Source organism: Anabrus simplex, chromosome 2 (genome assembly GCF_040414725.1).
Source record: "Anabrus simplex isolate iqAnaSimp1 chromosome 2, ASM4041472v1, whole genome shotgun sequence".
In the NCBI taxonomy this organism is placed as follows: Eukaryota; Metazoa; Arthropoda; class Insecta; order Orthoptera; family Tettigoniidae; genus Anabrus; species Anabrus simplex.
Genome location: NC_090266.1, coordinates 375,141,337 through 375,159,623, shown reverse-complemented (window position 1 = coordinate 375,159,623; position 18,287 = coordinate 375,141,337). Strand labels below are relative to the sequence as shown.

The 18,287-nt window shown below is 37.6% G+C and overlaps 1 protein-coding gene across 1 annotated transcript in view; it reads left to right on the top strand.

The window, feature by feature from the left end:
- LOC136863553 (uncharacterized) overlaps positions 1-18,287 on the top strand; it is a 452,780-nt gene that overhangs the window by 10,218 nt on the left and 424,275 nt on the right. Inside the window, exon 2 of the mRNA XM_067139933.2 lies at positions 14,136-14,823. Within this exon, the coding sequence (XP_066996034.2) occupies positions 14,175-14,823 (649 nt within the window). The 5' untranslated portion in view covers positions 14,136-14,174. The remainder of the gene's footprint in view (positions 1-14,135; positions 14,824-18,287) is intronic.

Sequence of the window (18,287 nt, the reverse complement as noted above, 5' to 3'; positions counted from 1 at the left end):
AAGTAGCGAGAATGAATGTGGCTGGAAACAATGGCAGGAGAGCCACTTGCATGAGGAGAAGGTAAAGACTAAGAATGAACTTGATGCAGTTGTTTGTATTAACAAGCTCCAGAGGTAGAGCTGTTAAGGCAAATGGAGGATGATAATAATGGATTTGGCCATACAGGGTAAGAGAAGCAGAGAGACCAAGTTGATGATGGTTGGGTTCACCTTTTGTACTGAGAGAAGAGGTGCGAGACTAAATATGGCCACATAGTTAGTTGCAAATTGCGGCCAGTATCCAGTATTCGGGAGATAGTGGGTTTGAACCCTGCTGTCGGCAGCCCTGAATATGGTTTTCTGTGGTTTCCCATTTTCACACCAGGCAAAAGGCCACGGCTGCTTCCTTCCTACTCCTAATCCATTCCTGTCCCATCGTCGCCATAAGACCTGTCTATGTCGGTGCGACGTAAAGCAACTTTACATGTTATAAATCTCATTGCGACTGTATTGGATATCAGATTATAAAAATTGTAATTGAAAACAATAAGTTAAACCATCTCTCCAATACTTACCAATCCTTATATTTAGGATACAATCATTACAACTGGTGTTATGAGTTGGGACATGTTTCGCTTAACTGTCATAAACATCTTCAGCTACAATAAACTTAACCTAAAGTTTGTTCAGGGCCCTGAACCTAGCAATCTCAAAGTGTAGTAGTTCTCTAAAATCTAATGTTCACATTAATGAAGATCAATAACCATAAAACTAGTGTGCAAGGTTATAAAAGTTTCAAATAATTAAGATAATGAACTAAAAACACTACATCCATATTGACAAAGGTTAAACTACATCAAATTATATGAGCTGACTAGCTGATGTACCCGTGCTTCGCTACGGAATTCTCAGAAAGACTGACTTGGTGGTTTTCCTAACTGAATTCAACATAGGTCATTACAAAAACGTCAGTAGGAATGTAGCGATTGAAAGCAATGTTATCATATAAAATACTCGATCAAATGAAAAACCGCACACTTTCTCACTTTCAACGAACAGTACTACGGTGCCGATCTAAGAGTCCAAAGTTCCAGAGCTGGAATAACCAGGTCGCAGACTGCTGTGAACACTCCTCTGTCATTATTCCGTTAAATATGCACACTACTCATTCCAATCAGCGGCTCAGAGTAGGGATTGTATAGCTCGAATACTATGATGAACCAGTGTGTTAGTACCAGATATATCAGAAAATCTATGAACCAGAGGAATGGCATGCTAAAGAAGAAAGTTATCTTACACCCCAGCTACTTCCCACCAATATACAGGCAGGCTGTTACAGTCGGTACGACCAGGCAAGTTGGCCGTGTGGTTAGGGGCGCGCAGCTGTGAGCTTGCATCCGGGAGATAGTGGATTCGAACCCCACTGTCGGCAGCACTGACGATGGTTTTCCGTGGTTTCCCATTTTCACACCAGGCAAATGCTGGGACTGTACCTTAATTAAAGCCACGGCCACTTCCTTCCACTTCCTAGACCTTTCCTATCCCATTGTCGCCATAAGACATATCTGTGTCGGTGCGACGTTAAGCAAAAAAAAAAAAAAATGGTATTCCGTGGTTTCTCATTTTCACACCATTCACACCAGGCTGTACCTTAAAGCCAAGGCCGCTTCCTTCGCACCACTATTCATTTCCTATCCCATTGTCGCCATAAGACCTACCTGTGTCAGTGCCACGTCAAGCAAATTAAATAAACCTCGGTACGCTGCAGTAATCCTATCTATCGGAGATGAGAGGATGATTAAAATAATTTATAGCCTAGATTGTAGCGGTTCATCACCCGACTTTACATTCCGATTTTCATTAAATTCTCTTCAGCCGTTTTCTCGTGATGTGTGTACATACATACATACATACATACATACATACATACAGACAGAGAGAAATTACGGAAAAGTAAAAAATGCATTTTCTTGTTACTGTGGACATGACCAATACAGAAATACCATTCTTTTCAAATTCTGAGCAATGTACAGACAAAACTCTTATTTTATATATATAGATTACATTTCAGGCCTTCCCCTAAACTACCATTTCACTCAGTGGGAATAACATTATTGATAGCCTAGATTATAGCGACCTATTCCCCGACTTTGCATACCAATTTTTGTGAAGATACGACCAGTAATAAAATAAATATTTGACAATTACATTTTAGGCCTTCCCCTAAACTACCATTTTTCTTAGCGTGTATAGATTATAATGTAGCGACTTATTTCCTATCTTTGTCTAGCAATTTTCATTAAGACACGACCACTAATAACATAAATATTTGAGAATTAAATTTCAGGCCTTCCCGTAAACTACAATTTCACTCGGCGTGATTAAAATAATTTATAGCCTAGATTGTAGCGGTTCATCACCCGACTTTACATTCCGATTTTCATTAAATTCTCTTCAGCCGTTTTCTCGTGATGCGTGTACATACATACATACATACATACAAACAGACAGAAATTACGGAAAAGTAAAAAATGCATTTTCTTGTTACTGTGGACATGACCGATACAGAAATACCATTCTTTTCAAATTCTGAGCAATGTACAGACAAAACTCTTATTTTATATATATAGATAATAAAGTAAATAAAAAATCATATTAGATTTCACATTGCTATCTGTCAGTCACTAAAATGATTTTTTTAAAAATACTATTAAATTTTTTTTAATTTTTCGTTGAGTGAAGTCTAAGGTAAATTGGAATAGTCACTAGTTAAATCTCATTCTGTTGCATAGAAATGAGTCAGGTACGAAAAACCACTTTATAGTTGTTTGACTAATGGAGTAGTTCATCTTAGAATGGGACTCTTTTCCTAAATTTGCAAATGATAAGGTGTCAGTCACGATGAGTAAAAAACAAGCAGTTTTAGAAAATAAATTGACATTTCTTAAAGAGTCAAAAATAAAATTAGTCAGATCTTTCAAAATCACTAGAACACCCTCTCCCCAAATCAATGTTGTTCCAAACACTGTGAAGGTGCCCAACACAAGCTTTTCAGACAGTAAAATGTACCTTTTAACAAAGGTTTTAAGTTTAACTGGCCCAACCCCAATAAAATTGATGATCTGGTTACCAACACTACAGAAATCGAATCTAATATTTCAAAACTTCCTATTGAACATCATAACGATGTTAAATATGATATAAAAAAGAAGCTTCTTTTCTTAACTAATGAAATAAAATCCAAGCTTTCTTTAGATCTTAACAAGCAATTATCTTTTGTAAAGAACAAAATCAAAAACAATAATATAATAGTTACAAAAGCCGACAAAGGCTCTACAACTGTATTATTAAATAGAGCGAATATATTGAAAAAACTGAAGACTTCTTTTCCTCCATTACTTACAAACGAATCGACAAAGATCCCACTTTAAAGATCCAACGTAATTTAAAGAACTTGTTGAAAAATTCGTCTTTTCTCTTTCAAGAGCATGAACATTAAAAACTCACTATTATGAATCCCAGGTTACGTACGGCCAAAGCGTTACCGAAAATACATAAAAAAAGGGTACCAATGCACCCTATTATAAACAGTCGAAATAGTCCCACCTATAAGGTATGAAAATTTCTACACCGCTTTTTAAATATTCATTATAATTTCAACAATGAAGTCTACGTAGAGAATTCAATTGATTTTTTCAGTAAACTTTCTAAATTTAAGTTGCATGACAGTTATGGTTTCGTATGATGTCACTAGTATCCAATAAATGAAACCATTAGTATAATAGAAACTAACCTTTTGAAACAGAACACTATAAGTAAATGTGAAATAGATGTTGATCAAATTGTTAAAATTTATCTTAAACAACAATTTTTTTTACACTTAATAACAAAATATATCATCAGAAGGGACTAGTGATGGGCGACCCGATATCTGGAATCCTTACGAACATTTTTATGGATAACCTGGAGACTAATAAGATAATCAATAAAATCAATGGTTTACAGCTTTGGCTAAGATACGTCGATGATACATTTGCCATCATCGACACCCACCTTAATAATAGTGATAACACATAAATGACCTTTAACGTCTGTGACAGCAATATCTGGTTCACTAAGGAGGACAAAGTCAACAAGTCTTTGAATTTCTTGGACCTAAACTTGACCAGAGTCAATGATAATTTCATTTTACAAATTTACAGAAAGCCCTCCGCTGCTCCTTTGACAATAAGGAACGAGTCTTTACATCCTCAGTCTCAAAAACAAGCAAATTTCTACAGTTTAGTTTATCGAGCATTAAATGTCCCACTATCTACTTCTAATCGGAAAAAAGAATTCAAATACATAAAAGAACTAGCAAAACTTAACGGCTTTAAACCTGGCATGATCAATAAGATTATTGGTAAAATAAAATCAAAAAATTCCACAAACTTAAGTTCTGATAAGTCTAAAAGAATAAAAATTGCCACCTTCACCTTCACTGACCCAGCTGTATACAGCATTACTAACCCGTTAAAGAAGCACGATATCAGAATCGCCTACTGTACTCGCAACACTAATCGGAACATATTTTTAAATTCCAACTCTGTAAAATGTTTCTCAGGACAAGTTTTCGAATTCTGGTATTTACAGACTTAAGTGCACCCAGTGTGAATTTTCTTATATTGGGCAAACTGGCCGTAGTATTAAAACTAGGTACTTGGAACATTATAACGCCTTAAAGCATAAAAAATACTCAGCTATGAGCAACCATATGAGGGATTCCGGCCATAATTTTACTACAATTGATCAGGACTTTCGCATTATTAAATATGTAAATAAAAGCAACTTAATGACCGAATTTGAAAACTTTTTTTTTTTTTGATCAGCACTTTAATAACAATAATAATCATTTGAATGAAGTTTCTGAAAGCAATAGCCCGATAATTGAACAAGTCCCCAGGTTGCTTACTAATTTTGATATAATGATATATATATATAATGATATAATGATTTAATGAGAATTTTCAATTATAAACTCTTAAATAACACCCCAGTCTTAACAGCAGCTTCCGCCTTATCTCCTCCTTATGCCATAACTTCGCTGACAAATTCTAGCGCTCTCAAGGTTGCGCCTACCCCTCCCCTCCTGACTTGCTCTCCGCCCATGCAGGCACACCCCTACAACACACGTAGCAGTGGACAGACGATTACCAGACCTCCTCGAGCGGCTAAGGTGACTAGTCGCCTCTCTACCAACATAAGCGGTCTTAGACTCTCACTTTATTGGGTACTCTATTTTTTTAGAAGCTGACGCACATCTTTTATCTTTTATATTTTCAGACCTCATTACACGCTCATTGCGTTTCATTCTCCATCTAAGACTTTTTGAACTCCCAGTAGAAACTCGAGGACATCTGTTTTCAGTTTCAACCTTTTATTGAAGGAAATCTGGACATTTTCTGCTACATACTTAGGTTATGCAGTTTCAGGCGTGATTCAATTCTGTGATGTGAACTGCTCCATTAGTCAACCAACTATTAAGTGGTTTTTCGTACCTGACTCATTTCTATGCAATAGAATGAGATTTAACTAGTGACTACTCTAATTTACCTTAGACATCACTCAACGAAAATAAAATAATAGTATTGTAAAAAAACCATTTTAGTGATTGACTGATAGCAATGTAAAATCCAGTATGATTTTTTTTATTTACTTTAATATCAGCTCATATAATTTGATGTATTTTAACCTCCGTCAGTATGGATGTAGTGTTTTTAGTTCATTATCTTAATTATTTGAAATTGTTATCGTACACACTAGTTTTATGGTAATTGATCTTCACTAATGTGAACATTGGATTTTAGAGAACTACTATACTTTGAGATCACTGGGTTCGGGGCCCTGACCAAACTTTAGGTTAAGTTTATTGTGGCTGAAAATGTTTACGACAGTTAAGTGAAACATGGCCCAACCTATAACATCAGTTGTAATGATAGTATCCTAAATATAGGGATTTATAAGTATTGGAGAGGTGGTTTAACTTATTGTTTCCTTTTACAATTTTTATAATGTAAAGCAACTTGTAAGAAGATTTCAATTGTGAACCAATATATCTGGCCCAGCATAATATATCATATAACAAATATCAAACACAGATTTTTAGAGGACATCGATACGACTGTGAAAGGATGAGCTAAGGAAATCGTTGGACTTCCTCGTGATTGTCCTGATGGAATGTTAAATGCTCCCAAAAAGTATTGAGGCCTACCGCTGATGAGGGCCACTTGGGAAGCCTCAGTTCAGTACATTAACATATGTAATACCTTGCTGCACATCAGCCACTCATTTGCACTTTCTCAGAAATCTTCCAATGGAAAAGGCTTTAGCCCTAACTTAAACAACTAGCCAATCAAAGCCATTTATTGGACTGGTAAACGCGTATGGAAGGAACTTTGAAATGATGCCTTTAAGACCTGAAAGGCCTTTTAAGAGGCAAGGGAGTCATTCTGTACTCAGATGTTCCTCAAGCTAATTCATGGGTGAGCAATAGAAAGGGTATTTCATACTCCAAATGGACAAATGCTCTGAAGATGTCATGCATCATTACAGTGGTTCGCACAATATCCGGTCCATGTTCCAGCACAGTCCGCTGCCATTTTCCAGACTGCAGTGAAATTGAAACTCTTGGACCTCTGCTGAGCTCATGCCCCAAACGTGAATTGCTGGTGAACGCAAGACATCGCTAATTGAGAAGTGCTTTAGCTTCATCCTTGAGATCATTAGGATGGGAAACCCATGAATTCCTGCAGGGTGCTGGGGATGAACAAATGGGTGTACATGAGCAGTCAGCAGGTTCCTGTAATGTTAGCTGGTGAGGGATGTTGACAGATATGCCAGGGCTACCATTTTATACCAAGTGAACAGTCTTCATACGAGGATACCACCACCACCATCAACTAAGCTGTAACCTACTGGCAAGAGGGACCCATTGTCATGTGTTCTGGGTGACTCAATCATAACCTGTCAGCGTGTACCACCTGGTACTAGATTCATCTGACCAGGCGACCTTTTGCCACACTTTGAAAGTCCAAAGGCAATGTTCCTATGCCTTCTGATGTGTGGTGAGCAGAGGTGCCCTGTGGGATAGTGACTCCTGTACACTGTTGTGAGGAGATGGTTCTGGATGGCATAACTGCTCTTGATTCATTGTTGTCAGCATTGAATTTTCTAGTGATCTGCTATGTTCTAGACCTGTCTATCATTGACCCTGATGGTCTTGGTGGTATTTCCTGAATCCATGTACTCATTGAATACACTTGACGTCATGGTCCATGGAAGGCCAGTACCTCAACGCCTTCGGAGATGGAATGACCCATACGGCTGGCACCAATAATCTGTCCACAATCAAATTTGTAGAGATCTCGTGTCTTGCCCATCCTGTGGTCAACTGTTACTCACACGGTCAGTACAAGGTCTGACGACATTGCAGTCAAGCGCTACGCGATACTATTGCATTTACTGGGCCGACCACAACCCATTTGCCCAAAACAGAAGCTATCTCTAATTCACTTGTTCATCAGTGTGTATTATTGTTAATTGCACTCAGGTCTAGCTACTATTGTGACATTTTACCCACAAAATAAACATTAATAGAACAAAAAGAATGATCTAATACTTATTGTTTTTTGTGTGTAGCCTCCAGACAGGCATGGTGCAGGTCTTTTGAGTTGACGCTTTGCAGGTGACCTGCGTGTCTGCGAGGATGGGACCCTACCTAAGATGATGATTCCTAATTTTGAAGATGGCAAAAACACCTAGCCACGAAGCCAGAAAAATTGACCAATGAAAGTCAAAATCTCCAACCTGGCCTGGAATCGAACCCAGTACTCTTTGACCAAAGGCCAGCATGGAGCCATGGAGCCAGACATTGAGAACATGACATCTCAACATAGTAACCATGTCGTACAAAGACTAAACAAAGTGATGAAACTAAATTTTTCACTCTGTGGTTAATAAAGCCAGCCCTGTGGCATGATTACAATTGAGGAGCTATCTGACTGTAAGATAGGAGCCTCCGTCTAGAAAGCCAAGAATAAAAGCCAAGAGGATTTGCCATGCTGATTACATAACACCTCGTAATCTGCAGACGTTTGGGCTGAGCAACAGTCGCTTGGTAGACCAAGGTCCTATAGGGCAGTTGTGCCATGGGATTTGATTTGTTTGGTAGTTAGCAATTTCATGTTTCAGCTTTTATCTTTTACTTTTAATTGGAATTTTGTTCGACCGACTAGAAAATTTGTTATAATGGAAGCCGGTCATTGTATTTCCAATTTGATGCTTCAGTCATTGTACTTTGTACTACTTCCTATACAGTGTTTTTGGTAATATTGTAGTTAATTGGAGAGAACTAATTTCTCAATTTTTATTGTGAGTCACAGTCTGTCCTTTCTCATTTGTGCATGGTCATTTTGTATTTTGTTTTTATTGGGTAGTTATCATCATGAAAAAGTTATATAAAAATATGTAAAGTAAGAAAAGTTGTTTCTCTTAAATAGAAGATGAATAAGAACTTAACCGAGCAAGTTGGCCCTGCAGTTAGGGTCTTGTAGCTGTGAGCTTGCATTTGGGAGGTGGTGAGTTCGAACCCACTGTTGGCAGTCTTGAAGTTGGTTTTCTGTAGTTTCCTGTTTTCACACTAGGCAAATGCTGGGGCTGTACCTTAATTAAGGACACAGTTGCTTCCTTTCCTGTCCTAGCCTTTTCGTAGCCCATTGTTGGCATAAAACCTACCTGTGTTGGTGCAGCGTAAAAAGAAAAGGACCCATTACTAACCATTCAGTCATGCAATTTCCTACAGTTATAGAACTTAATATGAATAATGTGAACCTTTGAATTAATTCTTGTTTATTTCATATAGTTTGTCACCACCTACGCGAATAACAGTAATGGAACACATGGAGGAATGTGCCGTATATGGCTCCCTGCTTTAATAAGCACCAAGGCAGCAATGCCAATTTACAGTTTTAACTGAAAGGATACCCATTTCTATTGCATACATAGTTGATCGTAAGCAACCACATTCAGCGATGTAATTATTTCCTCAGTCAGACGCGTAGCACTGATGGAAAGGAGTATTGAAGTGTGAATGTTTTCAAATGTGGTACTGTTAGGAATTATCCATTGGTCAAGACAAAGGCTTCGTATGATTCGTACCTCTTCTTGATGTCACCAGACAAGTCTGTATACAAACGACATCTGAAGCATCATGCTGCCATGTCTTCAATGTTCAGAATGTTGGTGCAGAAATGGGTATAATTCAATTTATAAGAAGAAATTTAATATCTCTGCCTTGGTATGTGTTAAAGCTAGGGACATACTGCACATTCTGTCCTGTGCTCCTTTTGTTATTCACCTTGATGAAATCCACTTTGTGTAATCTTCAACTAGTCGGAATATATTTCAGGTAAAAAATTTATGTGGGCCTCATTTGTCTGAGTGTGTGTGTTTAAATTCATGGATAAATGTGTACCATCTTCAAAGAATGTACCTGTAGTAATTGTTGATGGTATGAATGTTCTTGAAAGGATAACTTTCATACTGAAGTAACAGGAATTTAGGTAAAAATATCAGTTAAAAATAATTATTGCATGAAAGAAAATTAATTATTTGTTTGGTAATTTTCTATGCTTATCTATGTCAAGTGACTAACTAGTAAATGTCCGTTCCAGTGCTAGTAATATATTAGCGCTTAGCACTGTCTATTCTTCCACAAATATCAAGGACAGTATTTTCATATAAGTATTTCAGTGAGTGACAGTTAAAAATGTCTATACACTTCATCTTGAATCCACAGGCTGCTTGTATCCAGACATGTCATTCTTCTCAAATGACCTTTAAAGCTCTTAATCCTTATTAGTATTTTAGATATATATATTTATATATATATTTTCTTGAGAAAATATTATCTGAAACTGATTTAGGCTCTTGTATATACAGTGACCACTAAATAAGAGTTTACGGCAAACTGAAGGAGTCTTGCATAGTGAGTTGATGTAAAAGAGCCCTACCGCTCCTTCCCACTGGAAACTGCCACTGTTCTCTTCAGCAGAAAGGATGAGGAAACAGTCTCATTATCATAAAAAAACTCGGAAATAAATAAAAAGTTGCTAGTGTTTTTCCTTTTCTTACCTTAATGTCATAGCAGCTGCTAAAAATGACTTCCATTTTCGTTTATGCAGACCTGGCATTTTTTTTTTGAAGGACATTCTGTGTCACCCATCATAATTCATCTTCTGTTATTTCACTCTCTACCCCCTGTGGATGGGGGACGCAGATGAAGAATACACCCACGGTATCCCCTGCCTGTCGTAAGAGGCGATTAAAAGGGGTCCAAGGGGCTCTCAACTTGGGAGTGTGGGTTGGCGACCATGGAGCCACTAACCTGAGTCCTGGTATTGCTTCCACTTACTTGTGCCAGGCTCCTCACTTTCATCTATCCTGTCCGACATCCCTTGGTCAACTCTTGTTCTTTTCCGACCCCGACGGTATTAGAGTATTCGAGCCCTAGGGAGTCTTTCATTTTCACGCCCTTCGTGGCCCTTGCCTTTCTTTGTCCGTTACTTCATTTTTCGAAATGACGGATGACTACTTTTTTCTTCCTTTTTCTCTTTATCTACCCCCTGTGGGTGGGGGACACAGACAAAGAATACACCCACGGTATCCTCTGCCTGTCGTAAGAGGCGACTAATAGGGGCGACCAAGGGATGATCAAATTAGAAGCATGAAACTATTCGTGATTAGTACCACCACACGGGGAACACCATGGGTCAACTTTCTTGCGCGTAGTACCACTATGTTGGGTACCAAATAGGTTTGTGATTAGTAGCAAACGTGGGCACAATGGCTTTTACAGTACCTGTGATTAGTAGCACTATATGAGTGACACCATGGGATGAAGGAACCCATGGTTCTGGCTTGCCTATGATTAGTACCCCCTATATGAGGAACACCACGGGATAATACGAGTCCCTGTGGTAATTTATCATCTTATTTCATCACATTTCGTACCATTAGGGGCCGATGACCTCGATGTTAGGCCCCTTTAAAAAACAAACATCAATCATCAATCAACAACAATATTTCACTCTCTTGATTTTGTTTTCCAGAGCCTCCATTAGACCTGTTTCATAATTTCCCCACAAATAAAAGTCTCACATCCTTAGACCTGGAGAACGAGCTGGCAAAATCCCCTACTGATTATCTGGTCATCGAACACATTTCTAATGCAGCCATAGAAATACTTGCAATGTGGGCCATAGCACCATTTTGCTGAAGGTAGGCGTAGTCTCTCTCTTCCCCAGTCAAAATTTTAAAGAAGGGATGCACAATAGTGTCTCCAGTTGTCATTCAGAGGTCAGTGTTTCATAAAAAAATGTATGGGTCCAGTTATTCTTCCCTCACTATCTGCACACCAAATGCGCACTCTTGTATCATGAAGCGATACCATGGGGATTTTCAGTGTCCCTGTATCGAGTCCAGCAGAAGTTAACGTGAGGGACAGAACCAACAATATTTAACTTGTGCACTGTGGAAATCATATAGGGAAAAATGTTGGAATTTTAAGCCCTCTCACCACTGATGTGGATGCTAAATGGCTAGACGGTTTATGAGGGATAACCTGAGGTCTGGCTCCCATATCTTAAAATTTTTTGTCAGCTAAAACACTCTTCTGATAATGTCTTTTTCTGTTTAAGATAGATTCAGTTGCACGCCACTTTACAAACAAAGTGCTAACATACGGCTTTTATGGTATAGAACTTTTGGTAATCATTTGCAATACTTCTGCACTTATCTATCATACGATTTTTTTTTTACCTTTATACCTTCCATTTGAATGCATTGAGTTCTGGATGAATTGCGCCTTGATTGGATACTTGCCTAACATTCCTTGTATTTCCCATAACAGAGGTTATCACAGCATCATGGACTCACAGCTTTAGGGTTTTACACATGCAAGAACATTTTTAGACATATGGTTCCAAATTACACTGTTAAAAGTTTGATATTTCTCATGCTAGCATCTTTTAGCAAATCATGGTGGGCAAGATCTCTATAAATTGACTTGATGAGGAGCATTGCTTCTTCAAGAAGTTCATGGTGTTTGTAGGCTTCCTTATTTCTGCTGTAATTTTGTAATTGTAATATCTATACCAGTTAGGTTCTTCAGATAGCTGTGCTCTGTGTAATAAAATAAAGGTACATATATAAATGTAGCGTGGAGAGTGAAGTCTGGAGGGGATGTGGTATTTCTAGTTGGGAGGGTAATGAAAAATGATAATTTAAGCATTTGGAGTGCAAATTTGATAAAATAAAAGGTTGCAATTTATTGTACACATATTTTGAGGCATTTAATGCCCCTTACAAGGGATGTTTATAGTGGGACCAGCTATTGCAACTGGAGGTGCAATGGATTTATGGGCTGCGACAACACAGTTTCTCAATTTTTGTCGCAGCCCTCCTGACTTTTTAAAATAAGGCAAACAAACCAGCCAACATTGTGAAACAATAATCGAGAATGGGACCGCTAGATTGAGAAGAAATTGAGAATGCTGTTGTTCCAAAGTTTTAAATTTCATCGACGTTTTTCCATCACTTGTCACATGCATTTCGCCTGCAAGTTATCTCAGGCTTGATTTCTCAAACTTTTACGCTCCCGCTCCCCTCCTAGCCATTCGATGTGATGGTGTCTGTACAAAAGCAGACATTCGGCCTGAATTTTCGACACAGTGATTTCATACTGTTTTGAATTGTTATATCTTTTCTTCTTAGGTTAACACAGTTTTTAGATTCAATTATGTTTAGTATTAACCCCTTTTTTCACTGAATTTTATCGCAGTGAGTTATTTATTGCTCCATATAATGATGTAAATGTTGTATATTGTGCTGTTTTTATTTCCGTCATGTCTCTCTTTTGCTTTTTCATTTGTTCCTTCATTATGCTTTTTGGCACATTTTTAGCTTGTATTATATAAATTACTTTAACCCTCCCCCCCTTATTTTTTTTACTGAAGATGGCTCAAATGAGTTAAAACATGTTTGTGATTACTCCATCTAATGATGGAATTACATGATGTATTGAATTAGGACAATACACTTAATTTTTCCTTTGTAAAGTAAAGCAACTTGTAAATAAAATTAAAATTAAAAAAACATGAGTGAAAGAGGATTTAGAACCCTCAGTGCTCTGAGAAGCCAGCTATCTACTCTGTATAATTCCATACAGCTACTTGAAGCATGCAGCTTTGCATGTTATAATGCTGTATTCACTAGGAGACAGAAGTGGTCACTTTAAAAATCTGCTTGTGTGTTAAAGCCAAATGGCCCAGTTTTAAGCCTTCATTGAACAGTAGTAATTATTGGCATAAGCTATCACCTCTGAAGCATACGATTTATGTGCCATAGTGAGTAGACATGTCTGTAATTGGTCCTAACCTATCACGGCTTTTATAATCCTGCATCCACCCTTTTTCCCTCGAAAGGAAACAGCCTCCTTGACCAAGCAGATACTCAGTTCTCAAGTAACAGCTTTAGATAAAGTAGATGAAAGTTTGCACAGTACAGTGACATTTCATGAAAACTATTAGGGAAGTGGACTCGACAATCATAAAAGGGTACAGTTTTTTCATGATGTTCCTTATATGATAATATGTTGCATAAGATACAACTACAAGATATTTAATTCCTAGCAGGTTGAACATATTTCAGAAAAAAGTCACAGCTGATTCACCTGATACATAGAATGGTATGGATCTGATTTACTAGGGCTTTGTTCTTCTGTAAGTCACTGGATCCCACAGTGGTCACGATAATTATAGTAATAGAACCTCTCAGAGTTGGTAGCCTACTCTTGGTAACTGTGACAGGCAAACTTTGTGAGGATTGATACCATATTTGAAACACTTACTATTAGTCTAGTATCCATAGCCAATCAGTGTTATGAGAAACACCTCTTTTTTATTTAAGAATCTGTTGGAAAAATATGATTAGGTCTATCACTAATTTTAATTAGCGATAAATTGGTTGAATTGAAAATATTTTAAAAAATCTTCGTAATATTCTAATGTGATTTTTGAGCCCTTACTTGTATATTAATTATGTTTTCTTTTCTTTCACAGAGAATGTTAATACTTGTGAAGTGATCCGCCATTTGGCGTATGCCTCTGGTAGGTATGGAGCCATTTGTCACTCGAATAGGAGATGTTACAATCGAGAGGGTGGTACCTAGGGCAAACAAGGAGCCCAGAGATAGCATTCCAGTGCCGTCCGTCAGTCTTGCTAAACGAGGCGGTGAAGAAGAAAACATCAGTGATGGAATCAGTGTTAGTGATGACCTTCAGATTTTCCTCAAACCTCCCCTTCATGATTCAATAGAATCCAAAATTCTCTTGGATCATGGAACTAGAGAATGTTTACCCAATGTTCGTAAAAGACATGCAAAATTGTCAACAGATGATGAGGGAAGCGAGGAAGAAAGTGATCTGGAAGATGAACAAAGTAGCAGAGGTGTGCATGATAATGTTGACAGTGAGAGTGAAAGTGATACGCGAGTGAATGTAAATCAAGTGGAACAGGATGTAAGAAACGAAACTTGTGTTCAAAGGGAAGGTAAAGTTGAACATCAAACTTCTATTATGGCAGGGGATCCAGTGGGACTAGGTGATGGCATAGGATCCAGGGAGAAAGAGAAAGAACTGATTGAGATGACAAGTAGTCAGGCATCTTCTGATAAGGCTGAATCGAACAAGAGGAAAGCAGAAATAAACTCCAGTTCTCTTATGATGAAGAAGAAAGCTAAACTGTCTGGTGAGTACCATAGCACTGTTATGAAAAATGTGTTAGCATTGAATAAAATAGCAGTAGTGTGTATGGTAAATATTTTCTTGTTTAGTGTAAGTGTCTAATAAAACAGTTAATTGTTCCTTTAATAGTGTAAATCATTCAGCTTTCAGTTATTTCACTATGTTAAAAATATCTAATTGAGTAGGTACCAGGTATGGTCAGTTGTATGCCCTAGTTCCACCTAGACATGGCTTTTGAAGATTCCGATAAGAAATCTAGAAGAATGCTGCATGTTAAAGGAGAATTGAACCAAAAATTTATACATTTATGTTTGTCAGGTTGGATTCGTCTGATAACAGTACAGTCAAACCTCTCTTTTGCGGACATCGTTGGTTACATGAAGAAACATCCGTTACGAGAGGTGTCCGCTAAAATAAGGTTGTAAAAATTAATTTAACATTTTAACGGCAAGGAACATTCACCTTAAATATGCGCATACATCGTTATTTTGATTATTCTAATTAATTTCTAACTAAATACTTGCCTGGGAGATATTAGAAGTAATTTTACAGCCTTTACAATCATATCTTCAGGAAGCAATAATTCAGCTGGGTAAATTTAGCACATTTTTCTATACTGCATTCTTTTTGAAAAGAGAATAATGACCCAGCGTGAGACACAAATTCTTTACTGATTTAATCTCACCTTTCAAATTACTTGAAAATTCTTGCACGTTTTCTTGTACCATTTGCCCACTCACTCTGTTTCTGTGTTTGAACACATTTGAACCACTCATACACGGTAACGTTCACTTCTGCGAAAATTGACTCCCACATTCTTTTCACTCCTCAATTCCTATTTTTCTCTCACTCACTTAAAATTTTATTTTTGTTCTTCACAATTGTGTTTATTTTAGGTTTCCTGGAGGGAGCTTGATAGACTTTATCTCATTTGAGTACTCTCCTGGTATTCTTCCACCTTTTTGTAACAGCAGCCATTCTTCTTACTTTCATGTCTGTTACTTTTGACACATGAATGCTGTATTCTGAGCCCACCCAGCTTTCACTCCCATACAACAAAGTCACATTGTAAACAGACCGTTGTAAAGAGCTTCATCTGAGAACTTGCTTGCAACAGCAAACTCACTGCATTAGGTTTGCTGCACCTTGAGATTCAACTTCTCTTTTTTAGAACTACCCTCTGTTGAGAGTAGATCGTACAGACTCGGTATACCGTCATTGATTTAATAAAATTGTTGTCTATAAAATAAACTCCCTAGCACGTAACCCTATACACTACAGGCACAAACTTACTCTTTCTTCCCTTAATACTGAAGGCAGTGATTTTTAGTTATTTTCTAACAGTTGGGTTCAGTTCAGTGTCGCTAACCATACAGTTTATGAACCCTACTTGCCGATAATGACGTCTTACAGATACTGTTAATCTGGCACGTTGGCACTATAACATCATGGTTTATTTCGTGATTTGCGAGAATTACGTATTGCCACTACTGTATTGTTAAAATCACTAGTGTTACATTTGCGGGTATAATTAAAGTATATTTTCTTTTTCTGTGGGATTGTAAATCTTAATACCAGGTAAGTAGGCTACAGTTGTGGCATGTTCAGATAATGCATTTGTTAAATGACAAATGCAGCATTTTATTAATTACGGTCTTATTTCATCCAATACTTACGTATAAAATTCAATTGGGCTGTCTAAGAAGCAAGAAAAATCTGCAAGCACTCCTCTGAAAAGCAAAGCAACGTTACGTTCTCTATAAAGATCAGTTCATTTGAAATGGAAGGAAATTTCATAAACTAACCTTGTTTTGTCACAAATTTGGTATGGTTTGCAGATTTAGCCGTTGTGTATTCTTATTGATTTACGGGGTGAGTGTATGTAATACATTTGCTTGTGTGTATTAGTACAGCGTGGTTTCACTTCAGTCCGACAAGTAATAGCAAATTTCAGGAAGGGAGCTGAATTATTTACACATGGCAAACAACAAAGAATACGGTTATAGTAATGCGTATATCAAAAAAAGGAAGAAATATATAATATTAAATTGAGTGAGGTTGACAGAGTGAGTGTTTAGTTCCTTAATTCCTCACTGAGTTGGAAAACCAGCGTAATTATGAATATCTTGAATGATAATTTACTTGGGTAAGGGAACCTCCATTATTGATACTAGCTCAGAAAGAAAGAGAATAGAAGCTTTTGAAATGTGGTGTTACAGAAGAATGCTGAAGGTGAGATGGATAGATTGGATCACGAATGAAGAGATGCTGAATCGAATTGGCGAGAGGAGATCAATTTGGCTAAATTTGACGAGAAGAAGAAATAGAATGATAGGACACATTTTAAGACACCCAGGACTTGTTCAGTTGGTTTTTGAAGGAATTGGAGGTGGTAAGAACGGTTGGGGTAGACTATGGTATGAATATGACAGGCAGATTAGAGCAGATGTAGGATGCAATAGTTATGTAGAAATTAAAAGTTTAGCACAGGATAGGGTGGCATGGAAATCTGCATCAAACCAGTGTATGGACTGATGACTCAAACAACTACAACAACAACAACATGTTGAGGTTCGTTTGTTGATGATTATGTCCTGTGATTTCAATATGTAGCATTTTGCAGCAGTGATGAGCCATTAACCCTCCAAGCGGCAAACGCCTGATATGAGGTGTGTTATGCGTTTGCCCAGTGGCAGCGCCTGATATCAGGCATTTTGACAGGCTCTTTATTTTATTTCGGTAATCGAATTATTATTTATAAAAATGTGCTAATTATGAATCAATCGAAGGAGAAATCTTCGGTCATAATCATGAAACAGTTTGTATAATAGCATGTTGCACTAATCTAGTGTAAATCGTTGCCAAAGTAGCGTCAAAATCCCACTGTCCTGTGCTAGCTGCTACGTACTCAGCGGCCGGTTACACGTATGTCTCAGCTGAGCCAGCCAGCTATATTTAGCCGCCAGTTTTCCTTCTGATATCAATGTGAAGTGTTGATATGCACTCATGTCAGCAATACTGAATCATTTCCTCACACAAACAGTGAATAAATCTTCAAAGGGATGTCTCACATTGTTTTAGGTACAAAACATGAACCTAGGCAAACCGTTTACTTTAGGCAAGGTGACGTTCTACTGGTTGCTTATAAAGAGAAAACACGGAAACCAGTTTATTGTCTCACAACTGGATGTCACGCTGAGGACAATGTTGTAAGGAGTCGAAGGGTTGAAACCACTACTGATTCATAAGTACAATATCTTCATGGGGGTTGTAAATAATAAAGATAAGTGCATTTACCATGCCATTTGTTCCAGACCAACCAGAAAGTACTGGAAGCAAATTTTCTCAAATCTTCTAGATATGACATTATTAGATGCATACATTCTGTACATAAAAACAAGCCTTTAGCGAGACGAGACTTCATGGTCAGTATGGTAAGGGGATTGCTAAATGATCAGTTCCCTATAT